Source organism: Oncorhynchus tshawytscha, linkage group LG16 (assembly GCF_018296145.1).
Source record: "Oncorhynchus tshawytscha isolate Ot180627B linkage group LG16, Otsh_v2.0, whole genome shotgun sequence".
In the NCBI taxonomy this organism is placed as follows: Eukaryota; Metazoa; Chordata; class Actinopteri; order Salmoniformes; family Salmonidae; genus Oncorhynchus; species Oncorhynchus tshawytscha.
Genome location: NC_056444.1, coordinates 12,830,399 through 12,852,270, shown reverse-complemented (window position 1 = coordinate 12,852,270; position 21,872 = coordinate 12,830,399). Strand labels below are relative to the sequence as shown.

Sequence of the window (21,872 nt, the reverse complement as noted above, 5' to 3'; positions counted from 1 at the left end):
TTGTAGGCCTCTTTGGCCTCCTTGCTCTTGTTCTGCCACAAATTTAATATGGGATTGAGGTCAGGGCTTTGTGATGGCCACTCCAATACCTTGACTTTGTTGTCCTTAAGCCATTTTGCCACAACTTTGGAAGTCTGCTTGGGGTCATTGTCCATTTGGAAGACCCATTTGCGACTAAGCTTTAACTTACGTACTGATGTCTTGAGATGTTGCTTCAATATATCCACATAATTTTCCCTCCGCATGAAGCCCTCTATTTTGTGAAGTGCACCAGTCCCTCCTGCAGCAAAGCACCCCCACAACATAATGCTGCCACCCCCGTGCTTCACAGTTAGGATGGTGTTCTTCGGCTTGCAAGCCTCCCCCTTTTTCCTCCAAACATAACGATGGTCATTATGGCCAAACAGTTATATTTTTGTTTCATCAGACCATTTCTCCAAAAAGTACGATCTTTGTCCCCATGTGCAGTTGCAAACCGTAGTCTGGCTTTTTATGGAGGTTTTGGAGCAGTGGCTTCTTCCTTGCTGAGCGGCCTTTCAGGTTATGTCGATATAGGACTCGTTTTACTGTGAATATAGATACTTTTGTACCTGTTTCCTCCAGCATCTTCACAAGGTCCTTTGCTGTTGTTCTGGGATTGATTTCCACTTTTCACACCCAAGTACGTTCATCTCTAGGAAACGGAACGTGTCTCCTTCCTGAGCGGCATCATGGCTGCGTGATCCCATGGGGTTTATACTTGCATACTATTGTTTGTACAGATAAACATGGTACCTTCAGGTGTTTGGAAATTGCTCCCAAGGATGAACCAGACTTGTGGACGTCTACAATTTTGGAGGTCTACAAATCAGTCTTGGCTGATTTCTTTTGATTTTCCCATGATGTCAAGCAAAGAGGCACTGAGTTTGAAGGTAGGCCTTGAAATACATCCACAAGTACACCTTCAATTGACTCAAATGATGTCAATTAGCCAGAAGCTTCTAAAGCCATGACATCATTTTCTGGAATTTTCCAAGCTGTTAAAAGGCACAGTCAACTTAGTGTATGTAAACTTCTGACCCACTGGAATTGTGATACAGTGGAAATAAGTGAAATTATCTGTCTGTAAACAACTGTTGGAAAATGTACTTGTGTCATGCACAAAGTAGATGTCCTAACCGACTTGCCAAAACTATAGTTTGTTAACAAGAAATTTGTGGAGTGGTTTAATGAGTTTTAATGACTCCAACCTAAGTGTATGTAAAATTCCGACTTCAACTATATTTGTTATGACATCCCTCTCTGGTCTTTCCCATCTTTCAGCAAGTCATTATCGCCTTGGTGACAAACGTCTGAACTGTCGTGGGGTGGTGACTGTGTTGGATACATAGAGAGTCTGAACTGTCGTGGGGTGGTGACTGTGTTGGATACATAGAGAGTCTGAACTGTCGTGGGGTGGTGACTGTGTTGGATACATAGAGAGTCTGAACTGTCGTGGGGTGGTGACTGTGTTGGATACATAGAGAGTCTGAACTGTCATGGGGTGGTGACTGTGTTGGATACATAGAGAGTCTGAACTGTCGTGGGGTGGTGACTGTATTGGATAACTGCCAGTTTGCTAGATGCAGCATCACACATTAAAAACGTTTTTGTCTCTGTACGTGGAGATTTGTTTGAGGAGGAATTTCTCTCATCCCTATTATAGTGGAGAGATATTGGCTCTCTCTCTAAGTGTTATGTGCATACTTGTGTCGTGTTTTTGGCTATCATTAATGTGATGACAATTGCTTTATCAAATCGATTAACTATAGTATGTTTAATTATTACGATGATTAAATTACTCATGTAACTCATCAGCAATCTTGGGACACCATGGAAAAGTTTGTTTAATGAGTTACCGTTTCCGAATTAACTCTAAAGATAGAAATATCTCTGACATTTCAGTCATCAATCAGTCATTCATTAATTTGATCTTCTATCAGTCTCATTCTGAATGTCGCAATATCCTTGGATATCTGCACGAACTCTAGCATAAATGATGAATATGCAATACACAAATTGGCCTAATTATTTATTTACTAACTAAATAATCACGCAGAATGACATAAACACTCAAACAGAATAGCTTACACATTGAGTACTACATAATGAAATTAAAAGTGTACTAAACCCGATATGACGACTTGTTACACCAAATGAAAAGGGAGGGGCATGTAAGAAAGAGCAGGAGAAAAGACAAAGGACTCCACTATCGTACATACAGCTGATAACTATACTAACCATTCGTGATGTATGGTTCAACACCGTCCGCCTGCTGGGTCTAATGGACATTTTTGTCAGAAGTGAGTTTTATGCACTCTGGGAAAAGTGATGTTCCATGACGCCAACATAATGTCTGTACTCACGTGGATGTGGCCACTGACTTGTTTAAGACTTCACATGAAAAACAATTCTCTCATTTAGAAGGCTAACATCACTATATATCTTCTCACAAATAGTTTCATATTTAATCATGTCAGTTCACCAACATTTGGATGTGAATATGATCACTGGGAAAAAATACACTTTCAGATATACAGTTATGTTATTATACTGTCCTTCATGGGATCACAAAACACAACTGATCTGACATAATTGTTCTATAAGTGCCCAAGGACCACTCCAACCACTTGGACTACAGAAATATTGTTTCATTATTTAACCTTTTGATGTTACCGTTATGGCGGTAATTCTGCCAAACCCAAATGTGTATGTGTGTGTGTTTGTGTGTGCATACGTGTGTGTGTGTGTTCGTGCATGGTTGTGAATGCGTGTGAATGTGCGCATGGAAATGTTTCCATCTGCACACGTATGTGTGTGTGCTTGTATACGTTATGTGTGGACTGTTCACCCGAGGCCAGTTAGGCGTGCGTAGTCACATGGATTGTGTTGACCGTGGGAGCGAAACCTTGTTGACGTGCTTCACAGAGAGTGCTTGTCACATGACATCTCCTCTCTGCCCCCTTCCCCGTTGAGCCCACGCCCACCGCCCTTCCGCTCGCATGAGCCTCACTCTGCTGGGTGTGTGTGTGTATACGAGTGTGTATACACGTGTGTGTCTTTGTATACACGTGTGTGTGTGTGTGTATACGAGTGTGTATACACGTGTGTGTGTGTGTGTCTCTGTATACACACGTGTGTGTGTGTGTGTGTGAGTGTCTGTATACACGTGTGTGTGTGTGTGTATACGAGTGTGTATACACGTGTGTGTGTGTCTCTCTGTATACACACGTGTGTGTGTGTGTGTGTGTGTGTGTGTATGTATACAAGTGTGTGTGTGTTTATGTATGCATGCGTGTATATCTTCATATATGCTGAGCCAGGACTCTTTGCTGTTACTACCACAGCTACAGCCAGCACAGCACAGGCCCTAGTTTACACAGCAATACCCATCCAGCTGTCCTCCTGTACCCTTCAGCTACCCCTCAGTCCCACAGACACAGCTGGACAGACGTATGGACAACACCTCCGGGCTGTTAGATAGACACATGAGTGTGTTGGTCGCTGGCATGTTCTTTTCAGAACCGTACATCTGTATCTCTGTGAGAGGACAGTGAGTTGTTTGGGGTGGGAGAGTGACAGACAGGTGGTCTGAGGCAGCGGTTAGATGAGTAATCTCTCACAGATAAAACACATCATTTCACGTGGAAAATCACATGATTAAAAACATGTTTTTGGAACACTTCACATGTGATCATGTGTTTTTTTTTCAGTAAGGATTCAGCAGATAGGCGTTTTCAGATAGGCAACACACAGGTGTGTCCTTTCAGTCTTTTAGTAGGCTCATCTGATTGAATATATCATTTTAATATTCCCATTTAGCCTGGAAACCAAGCTAATTTGGTTCAACGTTGTGGGATATTCAACACGCCCACACGCACAACACAAAAACACTAAACATATTTTTGTATTAGGTTTTCCGCACAAAACAGAATGGTTGGATCTGAAATGGGATTCTATTCGTTCAGCTTGTATCCAGAGTGACTTGCAGGTGTATTTGGGATTAGGTGCCTTGCTCAAGGGCAAATCAAGAGATTTTCACCTCGTCAGCTTGGGGATTTGAACCAGCAACCTTTCGGTTACTGGCCCAACTCTTAGCCACTAAGCTACCTGCCGCCTCAAAGCACCCTATTCCCTATATAGTGTATAGTGTAACACTAAAAAATACATTAATTGCACTTTAACGGTGCCCACAAACAGCAGTCCCAACACCTTACCACTGCTACACCTGGCTATCAGCAGAACCTTGTCTTGCAGCAAAACAGTTAATTTAGCTTTATTTTCTGCCTTTGATAAAAACATAGCTGATATGTCTGACTTGCTTAAACAAATGTGGTTTCTACTGACAATTGAGAAGTACAAACTATGGCATAAGGGGACGACGAGTGGATAAGAGGCAATCCGTAATTTTGATTAAGACATTAATGAGCGAGCTAGGACGTGCATAGTCAATATAACTATTTGTTCAGCACATTTGAAATGCACAGCGACAGAATTCAGAACATGGGCCGTTCTTACAGTATTCTCCCTGTACACCAAGTCAGAACCGTAGGATAAATAAAGGGGGCATATAAGCAGACAATGAATGCTCTTACTGTATTTGATGATGACATTTCTCTAAAACAGGCCATAGGCTACATGTGCACCACCAAGTCAGAACAGTAGGTGAAATTAAGAGGGGACCAAATTATTAGGGTGAGGCATATGGGCTCCTAACAGCTTACTACACAACATACACTTAGTATTAGTCTTAGCTACAGTATAAATATTATCTCATTTATGCAGCAGCCTACAAGACATTTTTGGACTCACCTTGTGCTCACTTGAACAGGAAGGTGGTGCGACGGTCCTTCATGGGCAAATCGTGTCATTAAACTCTGTCATCAAAGTCTGGCATTATCTGGATTTATGGTGCTTTCAAGGCAACTGGGGCCCGAGTTCCAGACTTGCAATTCTGAGTTGGATGACCAATCAAAATGTATTTTTCCAGTCAGAGTTATTTTTTTCTGAGTTCCCAGTTGTCTTAAACTCACTGAAGTCAGATTTCCCAGTCCTGAGTTTCCAGTTGTTTTGAGCATGGCAGAAGTCATACTAGAATGACAGCAGGGCCAATGTTGATTGTTTATCTTTTTAAGCTTGGAAAAGAGACCCTCAAATCCAGACTTGGGACCACACAGCCACTCCACTGAATAGCAAGCTAGTGATTGCTTTGCGATGCTTGCAGTTAGCCACTGATTCCTTCAAAACCACTGATTGTTGAATTTGCAATTTCCAACTTGTGTAATGTTTATGTCCAATGGCCGATGAGCACCGATACGTTTTGTCTATAATTTCTATTCATTATTTCTATTCATATGACAAGGATTAAAAAGGATTTGCCAGTTGATTGTCGACATGGGTCATGATGATGACTGCTAGCTTGCTAGCTAAGATTTTGACAGTATCAGTCCAATCAAAGCTACTGTAGATATAACATCATTTGACATTTTATTTGTGGCCAATGACCTTTAGCCTTCTTGGATTGGCACTTCTAATGTAACTCTATGGCAGCACCTAATGGGCTTAATTTTTTTAGCTCTGCCCTTAGATTTGGCAGTGATGTAGTGTCCCCTAGAGTGACAAAACACTAAGCCAATCACAACGCAACTAGAGAACATTACCAACCCCTCTGCCCTGAATGACGGATCACCACTGGCAATGATGTCTAAAAAAAACGGTGTTAGTTTATTTGCAGTAATTTCTTTGTTTTTGTAATGTTCCAAACGGACGTGGCAGTTCCACCAATTAACGATTCCAGCTGTACTCTTATCACAGGAGATATGAATTGTGTGGTCACGATGCCGTGACATGCTCAGACCAACACCTCAGTATTATTCAATTACCATGTCTGCCTGGGCATCCTAAACACTTACTCATTACTGCTGCTTTGGCCTGACAGAAATAATTAACCTTCATGCCTTTGGTTGTGTCCCAAATGACACTCTACTCCCAATATAGTGCACTACTTTTGACCTTGAGTCCTATTGTCCCTGGTCAAAAGTAGTGCACTATGTAGGGAATAGAGTACCATTTGTAACACAACATTCACTATAAAAACATTGTAGTTGTTTAAACTAATTATTATTAAGTAACTGGTTCCACTGCTTTAAAAAAAAATTACTCAACTTTTCAATTAAAGCTTTTCTCAAACTTGCAAAATTCAGTCAACTTAAAATTATGTTTTTGTTCCACTTGTCTCATATGTTCATTCAACTATAAATTATTATTTGGGCATTTTCACTAAATAAGGCTGTGGAACTAGTGACATGCAATAGTTGCAATTATTGTGATTAAGGAGTAATTTAAACAGGTTAACATTTAAACAGGTTAAACAGGTTAATATGCCCCACCAACATTAGACAACTATACAGAAAACCCCAACATTTCTGAAATAAATACATGAAATTAATAATGAGAGAATAGTGAGATGAACTGATAATTGACACAGACATGGTGGCATACAGTAGCAGGAAGATCAGAATGCCATCAACCAAAAGGTTGTGAGTTCAAATCCCAGATGAGGACATGTTGAATAATAATTACTGTATAAATTAATATGTATAATGTAGTCATATGTATCAAATAGCTGAGTTGAAAACATTGTTGTGCAGACTATTTTTGTTAAAATGCCCAAATAATATTTGAATGAACATATGAGATTAGTTGAACAAACAGTGTTAGGGCCGTGGCCTACTCTGTAAATCCGTCGCAAGACTGGTTGATGCTTATTTATAAAACCCTCTTAGGCCTCACTCCCCCCTATCTGAGATACCTACTGCAGCCCTCATCCTCCACGTACAACACCCGTTCTGCCAGTCACATTCTGTTAAACGTCCCCAAAGCACACACATCCCTGGGTCGCTCGTCTTTTCAGTTTACTGCAGCTTGCAACTGGAACGAGCTGCAACAAACACTCAAACTGGACAGTTTTATCTCCATCTCTTAATTCAAAGACTCAATCATGGACCCTCTTACTGACAGTTGTGGCTGCTTTGTGTGATGTATTGTTGTCTCTACCTTCTTGCCCTTTGTGCTGTTGTCTGTGCCCAATAATGTTTGTACCATGTTTTGTGCTGCTACCATGCTGTGCTGCTGCCATATCGTGTTGCTACCATGTTGTTGTCATGTTGTGTTGCTGCCATGCTATGTTGTTGTCTTAGGTCTGTCTTTATGCAGTGTTGTGATGTCTCTTTATATAGTGTTTTGTTGTCTCTCCTGTCATAATGTGTGTTTTGTCCTATATCTTTATTTAATTTATTTGTATTTTAAATCCCAGCCCCTGTTCCCGCAGGAGGCCTTTTGCCTTTTGGTAGACTGTTATTGCAAATAAGTTAACTCACTTGCCTAGTTAAATAAAGGTTAAATTTAAAAAATGTAAATACTCATTATCTGTTTTCGAATTACAGAGATGCTAATATGAAGTACAGACTTGATGAAAATGCGTTTTAATAACATTGCAACAAAGTAAATTAATTTTTCAACACATTTCTGGTGTGCACATTTCCAGTAGTGGAAAGTCATTCACCCAAGCAAACCGTTATTATTAACTCACAGTAATTTGAGCATCACACTAGGCGACATCAACTTCATCCTAAAGACATTAAGTTGTTGTCTCCCGCACCATATCTGCCCCAAACCAATACAGTACAGCACACAAACTGATAACGCTTTATATAGATTGTCCCAAGTACATGGTTTGTAGATGGTTTGTACATGTTCAGTAGATGTTCAATAAGTGTCAACAAAATTTCAATGAACTATCAACTAAACTTAACCCTAACCCTTACCCTAACCATAATCCAAACCTAAACCTAACATTTATTCTAACCCTAATCCTAACCGTAACCTTAGCAAGCAGTTGTTTATCAACATATTCAGTCATTTGTTGATTATATGGCCATCTGTAGATCATCAATATGGGACTATCAGAATTAAGTGTGAGCCACAAACTCAATCAATTCATATAGTAGGCTACATGTCCATGTGTTGTCCAACACGACATGGCATCGCCCCAGAAAAGGACGTCTTCCTGGCTTCATGTTGGCACTGATCTCTGTGAGATGCAGCGGTAGCATCATCGCTCGCAGAATACTCCTCCGCCCAATCATAATAAACGCCCTGTCTCATCCTCGGGTCCTGACAGCGTAATAACAGTATGATTGTGAAGTACCTTGTCATTGATAACGAGCTGTGTACCGAGCTTAATGAGCCCCATGTAAATGAGAATGGATACACACACACACACACACACACACACACACACACACACACACACACACACACACACACACACACAGAGACATTGGGCCCTTCCAGGCGACTGAAAGTGGGGGCTTCAGTGCCAGTCAATATCCCAGCTGTAATCACACCAAACTGCTCACTAAGCCACTCACTGTGTGTGTGTGAGTTTGTGTTTGTGTGTGGACATAACCAGCTAGTCTAAACAGATTCCAGATCAGATCCTTTCAAGGCTACCCAGACGTGCCCTATGACGATTTCACCTTGTCCACCCGCTACCCCCTCCACCCTCGCCTTCCGCCCGTGTGTCACGTACTCAGTGTCACATCGAGGAGCACGTCTGCAAGGAACAACTAGCAGAGAGCTGCAAGACGAAAACACACAGAGATCACAGAAGCAAAGCACAAATACACGTACACACACACACACCTATACTGCAGACCTGTCAGCTGCGTTAGCTTTTACAACACAGACACAGAGCAAGAGGCAATACCTATCTCCATAGCGGTACAGCCAAAGAAAGAAAAAACTACGATGGTGGCTAACATGAAAGAGACGAGGATGCTCCTAAAACAGCATCTGAAAACTGATATCATAAGCAGATTTCCCCTTAAGGAGATTAGGTGGACACAGGAGCCAGCTCACTGTGTGCAGTAAAGGCTGTGAGTCTTAATTCAATATACAGGAAAGCTCCCAGTCTGAGGTCTCAGTTTTATTATTGACGTTGCATTAACTGTGCAGTTTGATGTCGCAGTTCCAGACGCTCCAATGAAGAAAACAGCAAGACAGGGATTTAATCAAAGGTGCATTGTACTGGTAATTTCCCTGACGTTCGCTGAGATCACATTCACACTAAACGCTGCGGATGTCGGATCAAGCGTAAATGACCTTTTGTCGAGTGCAGTGCACTTGTCAACGATGCAGGTAGAACTGCTGTGCTTGTATGGGTAGGCATTGGCAAAAAAAAATAAAAAATCTAGGAGGATTGTTTTGGGCAATACTTTAGATCTTATTTAAAAACATTTCTCATCAGCTCCCATTAGTCCTCCAAGTACAGCCCTGACTTTCAGATGGTTCCAGATGGTTCCAGATGGATAAGATCAGTAGATTGGGAGACAATCAGGCAAAGCGACAGCCACCAGTGTTCTACTGCAGTGCTTCATGTTCAAGGGAGGCCTGATTCTGACTCTAACCTGCTCTGAAGTTTCCTACCCCCAGGCTAAGCTCTCCCTCTCTGTTTGTGTCTGTGTGTGTCTGTGTTTCCTAGGTATTCTCCGGGATCTTCACCGCTGAGATGGTTTTAAAGATCATCGCTCTGGATCCATACTACTATTTCCAACAAGGTTGGAACATCTTTGACAGCATCATCGTGTGCCTCAGCCTCATGGAGCTGGGCCTGTCCGACGTGGAGGGACTGTCCGTTCTCCGGTCCTTCAGACTGGTATTTAAACATTTAATATGTCACCCCTCTGGCCTATCTGTGTCTCTGTGTGCTGTCTGTCTCTCTGTGTGTTTGTAGATGATGGTTGTCTGGAATGGGTGTGTTAAAGCCTGCACTTTTGACAGTGTGACTGGTTAGGTCTCTCACCCAATGGTACTGTACATGTATGCGAACTGTAAGTCCCCCTAACTGTGAGACCATTGGCAAGTCCTTCTCAACAGTTACTAAACCAGCCTGAGTTATGTAACCCCATTTTACTACCATATCCCATTGACAGAATGATTTGAATTGTAGTCAGTAGCCACTTCTTTATTTAGAAATGTGAAATGTGGGCCTCCCGAATGGTGCAGCGGTCTAAGGCACTGCATCACAGTGTTGTGGTGTCACTACAGCCTGGGGTTTGGTCATTACTGGCAGTGACCGGGAGTCCCATAGGGCAGCGCAAAATTGGCCCAGCGTTGTCCGGGTTAGGGGAGGGTTTGGCCAGGGGGGCTTTACTTAGCTCATCGTGTTCTAGTGACTCCTTGTGGCGGGCCGGGTGCCTGCAGGCTGACTTCGTTCATCAGTTGAATTGTGTTTCCTCCGACACATTGGTGCAGCTGTCGTCCGGGTTATACAAGCATGTGTTTTAAGAAGCGCGGTTTAGCTGGTCATGATTTGCAGCACTTGACCTTTGCCTCTCCAGAGCCCGTTGGGGAGTTGCAGCGAGCGATGAGACGATTGTAATCACGAAAGGGGGGGGGGTAAAAATTACACAAAAAAGTTAAATGTGACTAATAAACATTTTGATTCAACTTCTAGTTAACATTAATTTCTAAATTCATTTCTCAGTCAACTAACAAACAGCTGGTCTCACTATCTCCCCTCCCACAGCTGAGGGTGTTCAAGTTGGCCAAGTCGTGGCCCACCCTCAACACACTCATCAAGATCATCGGCAACTCGGTGGGCGCCCTGGGAAACCTGACCCTGGTCCTAGCCATCATAGTCTTCATCTTTGCCGTAGTGGGCATGCAGCTGTTCGGCAAGAACTACCAGGACTGTGTGTGTAAGATCTCTAAGGACTGCACACTGCCGCGCTGGCACATGAAGGACTTCTTCCACTCGTTCCTCATCGTATTCAGGGTGCTGTGCGGCGAGTGGATCGAGACCATGTGGGATTGTATGGAGGTGGCCGGGCAACCTCTCTGCATCCTGGTCTTCATGCTCGTGATGGTGATCGGGAACCTAGTGGTGAGTCAAACTAAGTCACTCAGTCTCTTTGGTTAGGGTGGGTTATAAAGTCTGTCTAAGTCAAACTAAGTCACTCAGTCTCTTTGGCTAGGGTGGATTATAAATAGTATGTAATTTAGTAGCATGTTCGAGTTTAAAGGAAAACATTGGACACATTGTTTTTACTGATTTAGTTTTGCTGTGTTGTTTATGAAACGTCTAGATTATGTGTAATTTCAGGGCTTATACCCAAGTTTGACATTACTCAGTGTCCTCAAAAAACATGGGGTGTTTGTTTGTGTGCTTGTGTGAGTGAGGGAGTGAGTGCCTCAACTAGCTTTCTGCCCATCCACTTTATCCCCCTCCTACCAATGTCTCTCTACCTGCCATGTTTGGAGCTTTTGGCAGGGTGGGAGGGGTGTACAGGGGGTTGTGGGAAAGGAGAGAGGGTGGGGGTGAGCTAATCTCCATGAACTGTTTTGGTAGTGGTATGACAACACAACCCTGATGGTGGCCCTCGGCGAACTCCCCACCGCCCACTACTGTGTCCAGAGCTGCAGGGGTCGGTGGAAGGGAGTGTTGAAATAAAAGGATCCCCCTCCCTCCCCCTTCCCCACAAAGCTCGCATGTTCCCGATACGGGGCCTGATTCAGTTTCACAAAGACGCATGCCTGGCAGTGGCTAGCCTTGTTAGCCTTGTTAGCCTTGCTAGCCTTGTTAGCCTTGTTAGCCTTGTTAGCCTTGGCAAAGGAACACAGAGGGATGAAATGTTGAGATGTCACAGGGTTCTGTTTTGTGACTGCTTCGTTTTACAGTCCTGCTCCACATGTATAGTAATTAAAAGACACCCCTTTAAAGGTCAGGGGGTTCAGCTGGGGAAACTAACAGTGATAAAGGAAGTAACAGGGTCCTGGGGATATCTGCACACTTACAAGGCTTAGTTAGGCAATTTTGTTAGATCCTGGGGATATCTGCCCACTTACAAGGCTGACTTCAGCAGTTTTGTTAGATCCTGGGGATATCTGCACACTTACAAGGCTGACTTCGGCAGTTTTGTTAGATCCTGGGGATATCTGCACACTTACAAGGCTGACCTCCTTGACTGTATTTCTGCTGTCTGTATCTCTCTCTCTCTCTGTCACTCACAAACACACACACACTTTGTCCTGGCAGACCTAATTCCATGTCCTTAAGGCTGTCATCGGTGAGGGGTTTTCCACACTAACTGACATGTGGACAGGTGCTGAAGTTTACACTGGCATCGTTGGGCAGCACAATGCCATACTGAGGGTTAGTGTATAAGTCTCCTACTGTATGTGTTGGGGTTGTTTAAATACAAAATGTCTCATGATTACCATGCAGGAAGTGAACCTACATCCTTGCCACTGCCCTACCCCACCCCAACCCATTGAGCCACTTAATTAGGGACTAAATGAGTCAAGGCTCTCTACTGTATGGAGTGGTACTCAGTCTTCCCAGTACCACTCTCTATTTACAGTGTCCTCTCTGTCCTCAGTGGTCGCCTCTTTCACTACATACTCCACTACTGTTTCCATCCGCGGGGCAGCCGAGCAACGAAGCCACAATTACCCAGCCAAATGTATCTGCTAATATTATCTTTCTCTGCGGGGTCGCCCCCAGTCCCTTAGTCAAGTCTGTCATTTGTCATTTGCTTACGCACTTGTGTCAGAGGACCCCTCCTCTCCTCCTCTCCTCCTCGCTTCTGCCCCCTCCTCTGCCACCCTCATCCGCTTCTCTCTCCCCTTCTGCCCCCTCCTCCTCTGCCACCCTCATCCTCTTCTCTCTCCCCTTCTGCCCCCTCCTCCGCCACCCTCATCCTCTTCTCTCTTCTCTCTCCCCTTCTGCCCCCCCCCTCTGCCACCCTCATCCTCTCCTCTCTCCCCTTCTACCCCCTCCTTCGCCACCCTCATCCGCTTCTCTCTCCCCTTCTGCCCCCTCCACCTCTGCCACCCTCATCCTCTTCTCTTTCCCCTTCTGCCCCCTCCTCCGCCACCCTCATCCGCTTCTCTCTCCCCTTCTGCCCCCTCCACCTCTGCCACCCTCATCCTCTTCTCTTTCCCCTTCTGCCCCCTCCTCCGCCACCCTCATCCGCTTCTCTCTCCCCTTCTGCCCCCCTCCTCTGCCACCCTCATCCTCTTCTCGGCCTCTTCCATCTCTCCTCCCCCTTCCATCCTCCTTCCCCACCTCCTCTTTTCTTTCTCCCTCCTCCTTCTCTACCTCCTCTTTTCTCTCTTTCCTTCTCCCTCCCCTCTTCTTTCTTTCCCTCCTCCTTCCTTATCCACCTCCTCATCTCTCTCCCTCCTCCCTCCTCCTCCCTCCTCCTCCACCTCCTCTTCCTTCTCTCCCTCCTCCTCCCTCCTTCTCTACCTCCTTTTCTCTCTCTCCCCCCTCCTCCTCTACCTCCTTTTCTCTCTCTCCCTCCTCCTCCCTCCCCTGTCATATTTATTTTAGCTGAGCAGTCAAAGGAGGTCGGTGAGACTTAGTACTGCCTGGCCTGCGAGACCTTGTGTTGTGTAACATAACATGGCTGCCAGTGTCTTGTCGGGAGGCTGACAAAATGTCTGATGTGGGAAGGCGTGTTAACAGATCCAGATCAACCAACGTCAATGTCAAAAGACTCGAGTCATACTGAGGTTCATTAGAAAATGAGCACTCGTCTAGGTATCCAGACCTGACCTCAAGTGATCTTCTACCTCAGGTCCCTATTGTCTCAAGTGTTGTCAAATTTGAACGAGTAATGTCGGAGCGCCATAGACTAAGATACAGTAGAATAGAATATAGTATACACTACCATTCAAAGGTTGGGGTCACTTAGAAATGTCCTTCTCTTTGAAAGAAAAGCATTTTTTTTTGTCCATTAAAATAACATCCAATTGATCAGAAAAAGAGAGTATACATTGTTAATGTTGTAAATGACTACTGTAGCTGGAAACGGCTGATTTTTAATGGAATATCTACATAGGTGTTCAGAGGACCATTATCAGCAACCATTACTTCTGTGTTCCAATGGCACATTGTGTTAGCTAATCCAAGTTTATCATTTTAAAAGGCTAATTGATTATTAGAAAATCCTTTTGCAATTATGTTACCACAGCTGAAAACGTGCCATTGGAACACAGGCGTGATGGTTGCTGATAAAGGGCCTCTGAATGCCCATAAAAAAATAATCTGTTTCCAGCAACAATAGTTATTTACAACATTAACAATGTCTACACTGTATTTCTGATCAATTTGATGTTATTTTAAAGCTATCTTGTTACCTAGAATTACGTTTATATAGGTCATTCAATGGACAGAATTCATATAGAATTCAACAGTTTTGGTAATGATGAATGTCTCGCATCTCTGATGCTAAGAGAAAACCAACCTGCATGTACAACTGGCATGGTGTGACTCAGCCAGGCTGAAAGATTGAGCGCAACCTGACCCAGTCTTGTCCCTGGTCCGGCACATATACATACACAGCCCAGGATATAATCTAGGCTTGCCCATCAGATAACGGGCCTACTTTCACCTCTCCAGTTACCAGGCTGTCCGTTCTGCTTTGAATAATGCTGATTAGCACCAGACCCCCGCAGGTGCAGGGACCCAGAGCATATCCGCTCGCATCATCTGCTCCGCTGATTGAAGCTCCAAGGCCAGCAGATAGGGACACACAGACACTCACGCACAGACACACAGACAGATCACATTTTATTTGTCACATGCTTCGTAAACAACAGGTGTAGACTAACAGTGAAATGCTTAAATGCCCCAAAATGCAGAGTTAAAAATATTGAGAAAATTGTTTTTATGTAAGGAATAAATACACAATGAGTAATGATAACGGCTATATACACGGGGTACCAGTACCTAGTCGATGGGTTAGATTATAAACAGTAGCAGCAGTGTATGTGATGAGTCAATGGAGTTGGTGCAAAAAGGGTCACACACACATCCCTCTCTGTTTAGTGACGCTGCTTCCCACACACACATCTCTCTCTGTTTAGTGACCCCACTTCCCACACACACATCTCTCTCTGTTTAGTGACCCCACTTCCCACACACACATCTCTCTCTGTTTAGTGACGCTGCTTCCCACACACATCTCTCTCTGTTTAGTGACGCTGCTTCCCACACACACATCTCTCTCTGTTTAGTGACGCTGCTTCCCACACACACATCTCTCTCTGTTTAGTGACGCTGCTTCCCACACACACATCTCTCTCTGTTTAGTGACCCCACTTCCCACACACACATCTCTCTCTGTTTAGTGACCCCACTTCCCACACACACATCTCTCTCTGTTTAGTGACGCTGCTTCCCACACACACATCTCTCTCTGTTTAGTGACCCCACTTCCCACACACACATCTCTCTCTGTTTAGTGACCCCACTTCCCACACACACATCTCTCTCTGTTTAGTGACGCTGCTTCCCACACACATCTCTCTCTGTTTAGTGACTCCACTTCCCACACACACATCTCTCTCTGTTTAGTGACGCTGCTTCCCACACACATCTCTCTCTGTTTAGTGACCCCACTTCCCACACACACATCTCTCTCTGTTTAGTGATGCTGCTTCCCACACACATCTCTCTCTGTTTAGTGACCCCACTTCCCACACACATCTCTCTCTGTTTAGTGACGCTGCTTCCCACACACACATCTCTCTCTGTTTAGTGACCCCACTTCCCACACACACATCTCTCTCTGTTTAGTGACGCTGCTTCCCACACACACATCTCTCTCTGTTTAGTGACGCTGCTTCCCACACACACATCTCTCTCTGTTTAGTGACGCTGCTTCCCACACACACATCTCTCTCTGTTTAGTGACCCCACTTCCCACACACACATCTCTCTCTGTTTAGTGACGCTGCTTCCACACACACTCTCTCTGTTTAGTGACGCTGCTTCCCACACACACATCTCTCTCTGTTTAGTGACGCTGCTTCCCACACACACATCTCTCTGTTTAGTGACCCCACTTCCCACACACATCTCTCTCTGTTTAGTGACGCTGCTTCCCACACACACATCTCTCTGTTTAGTGACCCCACTTCCCACACACACATCTCTCTCTGTTTAGTGACCCCGCTTCCCACACACACATCTCTCTCTGTTTAGTGACGCTGCTTCCACACACACATCTCTCTCTGTTTAGTGACCCCACTTCCCACACACACATCTCTCTCTGTTTAGTGACCCCACTTCCCACACACACATCTCTCTCTGTTTAGTGACGCTGCTTCCCACACACATCTCTCTCTGTTTAGTGACTCCACTTCCCACACACACATCTCTCTCTGTTTAGTGACGCTGCTTCCCACACACACATCTCTCTCTGTTTAGTGACCCCACTTCCCACACACACATCTCTCTCTGTTTAGTGATGCTGCTTCCCACACACATCTCTCTCTGTTTAGTGACCCCACTTCCCACACACATCTCTCTCTGTTTAGTGACGCTGCTTCCCCACACACATCTCTCTGTTTAGTGACCCCACTTCCCACACACATCTCTCTCTGTTTAGTGACGCTGCTTCCCACACACACATCTCTCTCTGTTTAGTGACCCCACTTCCCACACACATCTCTCTCTGTTTAGTGACGCTGCTTCCCACACACATCTCTCTCTGTTTAGTGACGCTGCTTCCCACACACATCTCTCTGTTTAGTGACGCTGCTTCCCACACACACATCTCTCTGTTTAGTGACGCTGCTTCCCCACACACATCTCTCTGTTTAGTGACGCTGCTTCCCACACACATCTCTCTCTGTTTAGTGACGCTGCTTCACACACACATCTCTCACACACATCTCTCTCTGTTTAGTGACCCCACTTCCCACACACACATCTCTCTCTGTTTAGTGACCCCACTTCCCACACACACATCTCTCTCTGTTTAGTGACCCTGCTTCCCACACACACATCTCTCTCTGTTTAGTGACGCTGCTTCCCCACACACATCTCTCTCTGTTTAGTGACGCTGCTTCCCACACACATCTCTCTCTGTTTAGTGACCCCACTTCCCACACACACATCTCTCTCTGTTTAGTGACCCCACTTCCCACACACACATCTCTCTCTGTTTAGTGACCCCACTTCCCACACACATCTCTCTCTGTTTAGTGACGCTGCTTCCCACACACACATCTCTCTCTGTTTAGTGACGCTGCTTCCCCACACACATCTCTCTCTGTTTAGTGACGCTGCTTCCACACACACATCTCTCTCTGTTTAGTGACCCCACTTCCCACACACACATCTCTCTCTGTTTAGTGACGCTGCTTCCCACACACACATCTCTCTCTGTTTAGTGACCCCACTTCCCACACACACATCTCTCTCTGTTTAGTGACGCTGCTTCCCACACATCTCTCTGTTTAGTGACCCCACTTCCCACACACATCTCTCTCTGTTTAGTGACCCCACTTCCCACACACATCTCTCTCTGTTTAGTGCTTCCCACACACACATCTCTCTCTGTTTAGTGACGCTGCTTCCCACACACATCTCTCTGTTTAGTGACGGTGCTTCCCACACACACATCTCTCTGTTTAGTGACGCTGCTTCCCACACACACATCTCTCTCTGTTTAGTGACGCTGCTTCACACACACATCTCTCTCTGTTTAGTGACGCTGCTTCCCACACACATCTCTCTCTGTTTAGTGACCCCGCTTCCCACACACACATCTCTCTCTGTTTAGTGACCCCACTTCCCACACACACATCTCTCTCTGTTTAGTGACGCTGCTTCCCACACACACATCTCTCTCTGTTTAGTGACGCTGCTTCCCACACACACATCTCTCTCTGTTTAGTGACGCTGCTTCCCACACACACATCTCTCTCTGTTTAGTGACCCCACTTCCCACACACACATCTCTCTCTGTTTAGTGACCCCACTTCCCACACACACATCTCTCTCTGTTTAGTGACGCTGCTTCCCACACACATCTCTCTCTGTTTAGTGACCCCACTTCCCACACACATCTCTCTCTGTTTAGTGACGCTGCTTCCCACACACATCTCTCTCTGTTTAGTGACGCTGCTTCCCACACACATCTCTCTCTGTTTAGTGACGCTGCTTCCCACACACACATCTCTCTCTGTTTAGTGACCCCCGCTTCCCCCACACATCTCTCTGTTTAGTGACCCACTTCCCCACACACTCTCTCTGTTTAGTGACGCTGCTTCCACACACACATCTCTCTGTTTAGTGACCCCACTTCCCCACACACATCTCTCTCTGTTTAGTGACCCCACTTCCCACACACACATCTCTCTCTGTTTAGTGACGCTGCTTCCCACACACATCTTTCTCTGTTTAGTGACTCCACTTCCCACACACACATCTCTCTGTTTAGTGACGCTGCTTCCCACACACACATCTCTCTCTGTTTAGTGACCCCACTTCCCCACACACATCTCTCTCTGTTTAGTGATGCTGCTTCCCCACACATCTCTCTCTGTTTAGTGACCCCACTTCCCACACACATCTCTCTCTGTTTAGTGACGCTGCTTCCCACACACACATCTCTCTCTGTTTAGTGACCCCACTTCCCACACACATCTCTCTCTGTTTAGTGACGCTGCTTCCCACACACACATCTCTCTCTGTTTAGTGACGCTGCTTCCCACACACACATCTCTCTCTGTTTAGTGACCCCACTTCCCACACACACATCTCTCTCTGTTTAGTGACGCTGCTTCCCACACACATCTCTCTCTGTTTAGTGACGCTGCTTCCCACACACATCTCTCTCTGTTTAGTGACCCCACTTCCCACACACACATCTCTCTCTGTTTAGTGACCCCACTTCCCACACACACATCTCTCTGTTTAGTGACGCTGCTTCCCCACACACATCTCTCTCTGTTTAGTGACGCTGCTTCCCACACACACATCTCTCTCTGTTTAGTGACGCTGCTTCCCACACACACATCTCTCTCTGTTTAGTGACCCCACTTCCCACACACACATCTCTCTCTGTTTAGTGACGCTGCTTCCCCACACACATCTCTCTCTGTTTAGTGACCCACTTCCCACACACATCTCTCTCTGTTTAGTGACCCTGCTTCCCACACACATCTCTCTCTGTTTAGTGACCCCACTTCCCACACACACATCTCTCTGTTTAGTGACCCCACTTCCCACACACACATCTCTCTGTTTAGTGACGCTGCTTCCCACACACATCTCTCTGTTTAGTGACCCCACTTCCCCCACACACATCTCTCTCTGTTTAGTGACGCTGCTTCCCACACACATCTCTCTCTGTTTAGTGACCCCACTTCCCACACACACATCTCTCTCTGTTTAGTGATGCTGCTTCCCACACACATCTCTCTCTGTTTAGTGACCCCACTTCCCACACACATCTCTCTCTGTTTAGTGACGCTGCTTCCCACACACATCTCTCTCTGTTTAGTGACCCCACTTCCCACACACATCTCTCTCTGTTTAGTGACGCTGCTTCCCACACACACATCTCTCTCTGTTTAGTGACGCTGCTTCCCACACACATCTCTCTCTGTTTAGTGACGCTGCTTCCCACACACACATCTCTCTGTTTAGTGACCCCACTTCCCACACACACATCTCTCTCTGTTTAGTGACGCTGCTTCCCACACACACATCTCTCTCTGTTTAGTGACCCCACTTCCCACACACACATCTCTCTCTGTTTAGTGACGCTGCTTCCACACACATCTCTCTGTTTAGTGACCCCACTTCCCCACACACATCTCTCTGTTTAGTGACCCCACTTCCCACACACATCTCTCTCTGTTTAGTGACGCTGCTTCCCACACACATCTCTCTCTGTTTAGTGACGCTGCTTCCCACACACACATCTCTCTGTTTAGTGACGCTGCTTCCCACACACACATCTCTCTGTTTAGTGACGCTGCTTCCCACACACACATCTCTCTCTGTTTAGTGACGCTGCTTCCACACACACATCTCTCTCTGTTTAGTGACCTGCTTCCACACACATCTCTCTCTGTTTAGTGACCTGCTTCCCACACACACATCTCTCTCTGTTTAGTGACCCCACTTCCCACACACACATCTCTCTCTGTTTAGTGACGCTGCTTCCCACACACACATCTCTCTGTTTAGTGACGCTGCTTCCCACACACACATCTCTCTCTGTTTAGTGACGCTGCTTCCCACACACACATCTCTCTCTGTTTAGTGACCCCACTTCCCACACACACATCTCTCTGTTTAGTGACCCCACTTCCCACACACACATCTCTCTCTGTTTAGTGATGCTGCTTCCCACACACATCTCTCTGTTTAGTGCTTCCACACACACATCTCTCTCTGTTTTGACGCTGCTTCCCACACACACATCTCTCTCTGTTTAGTGACCCCACTTCCCACACACACATCTCTCTCTGTTTAGTGACGCTGCTTCCCACACACACATCTCTCTCTGTTTAGTGACCCTGCTTCCCACACACATCTCTCTCTGTTTAGTGACCCCACTTCCCACACACATCTCTCTCTGTTTAGTGACGCTGCTTCACACACACATCTCTCTCTGTTTAGTGACCCCACTTCCCACACACACATCTCTCTCTGTTTAGTGACGCTGCTTCCCACACACACATCTCTCTGTTTAGTGACCCCACTTCCCACACACACATCTCTCTCTGTTTAGTGACGCTGCTTCCCACACACACATTTCTCTCTGTTTAGTGATGCTGCACACACATCTCTCTCTGTTTAGTGACGCTGCTTCCCACACACACATCTCTCTCTGTTTAGTGACGCTGCTTCCCACACACACATCTCTCTCTGTTTAGTGACGCTGCTTCCCCACACACATCTCTCTCTGTTTAGTGACGCTGCTTCCCACACACATCTCTCTCTGTTTAGTGACCCCACTTCCCACACACACATCTCTCTCTGTTTAGTGACCCCACTTCCCACACACACATCTCTCTCTGTTTAGTGACGCTGCTTCCCACACACATCTCTCTCTGTTTAGTGACCCCACTTCCCACACACATCTCTCTCTGTTTAGTGACGCTGCTTCCCACACACACATCTCTCTCTGTTTAGTGACGCTGCTTCCCACACACACATCTCTCTCTGTTTAGTGACGCTGCTTCCCACACACACATCTCTCTCTGTTTAGTGACGCTGCTTCCCACACACACATCTCTCTCTGTTTAGTGACGCTGCTTCCCACACACACATCTCTCTCTGTTTAGTGACCCCGCTTCCCACACACACATCTCTCTCTGTTTAGTGACGCTGCTTCCCACACACATCTCTTCCTTCCACACACACATCTCTCTCTGTTTAGTGACGCTGCTTCCCACACACACATCTCTCTCTGTTTAGTGACGCTGCTTCCCACACACACATCCCTCTCTGTTTAGTGACGCTGCTTCCCACACACACATCTCTCTCTGTTTAGTGACCTGCTTCCCACACACACATCTCTCTGTTTAGTGATGCTGCTTCCCACACACACATCTCTCTCTGTTTAGTGACCCCACTTCCCACACACACATCTCTCTCTGTTTAGTGACGCTGCTTCCCACACACACATCTCTCTCTGTTTAGTGACCCCACTTCCCACACACACATCTCTCTCTGTTTAGTGACGCTGCTTCCCACACACATCTCTCTCTGTTTAGTGACCCCACTTCCCACACACATCTCTCTCTGTTTAGTGACGCTGCTTCCCACACACACATCTCTCTCTGTTTAGTGACGCTGCTTCCCACACACACATCTCTCTCTGTTTAGTGACGCTGCTTCCCACACACACATCTCTCTCTGTTTAGTGACCCCACTTCCCACACACACATCTCTCTCTGTTTAGTGATGCTGCTTCCCACACACACATCTCTCTCTGTTTAGTGACCCCACTTCCCACACACACATCTCTCTCTGT

The 21,872-nt window shown here is 45.7% G+C and overlaps 1 protein-coding gene across 2 annotated transcripts in view; it reads left to right on the top strand.

Annotated features, from left to right (window-relative positions):
• Positions 1–21,872, top strand: part of LOC112232686 (sodium channel protein type 4 subunit alpha-like) — a 216,767-nt gene that overhangs the window by 109,154 nt on the left and 85,741 nt on the right. For both annotated transcript variants that reach the window (XM_042298800.1, XM_042298799.1), the window contains exons 15-16: positions 9,563–9,736; positions 10,610–10,966. In XM_042298800.1, coding sequence (XP_042154734.1) covers positions 9,563–9,736; positions 10,610–10,966 — 531 coding nt within the window. The remainder of the gene's footprint in view (positions 1–9,562; positions 9,737–10,609; positions 10,967–21,872) is intronic.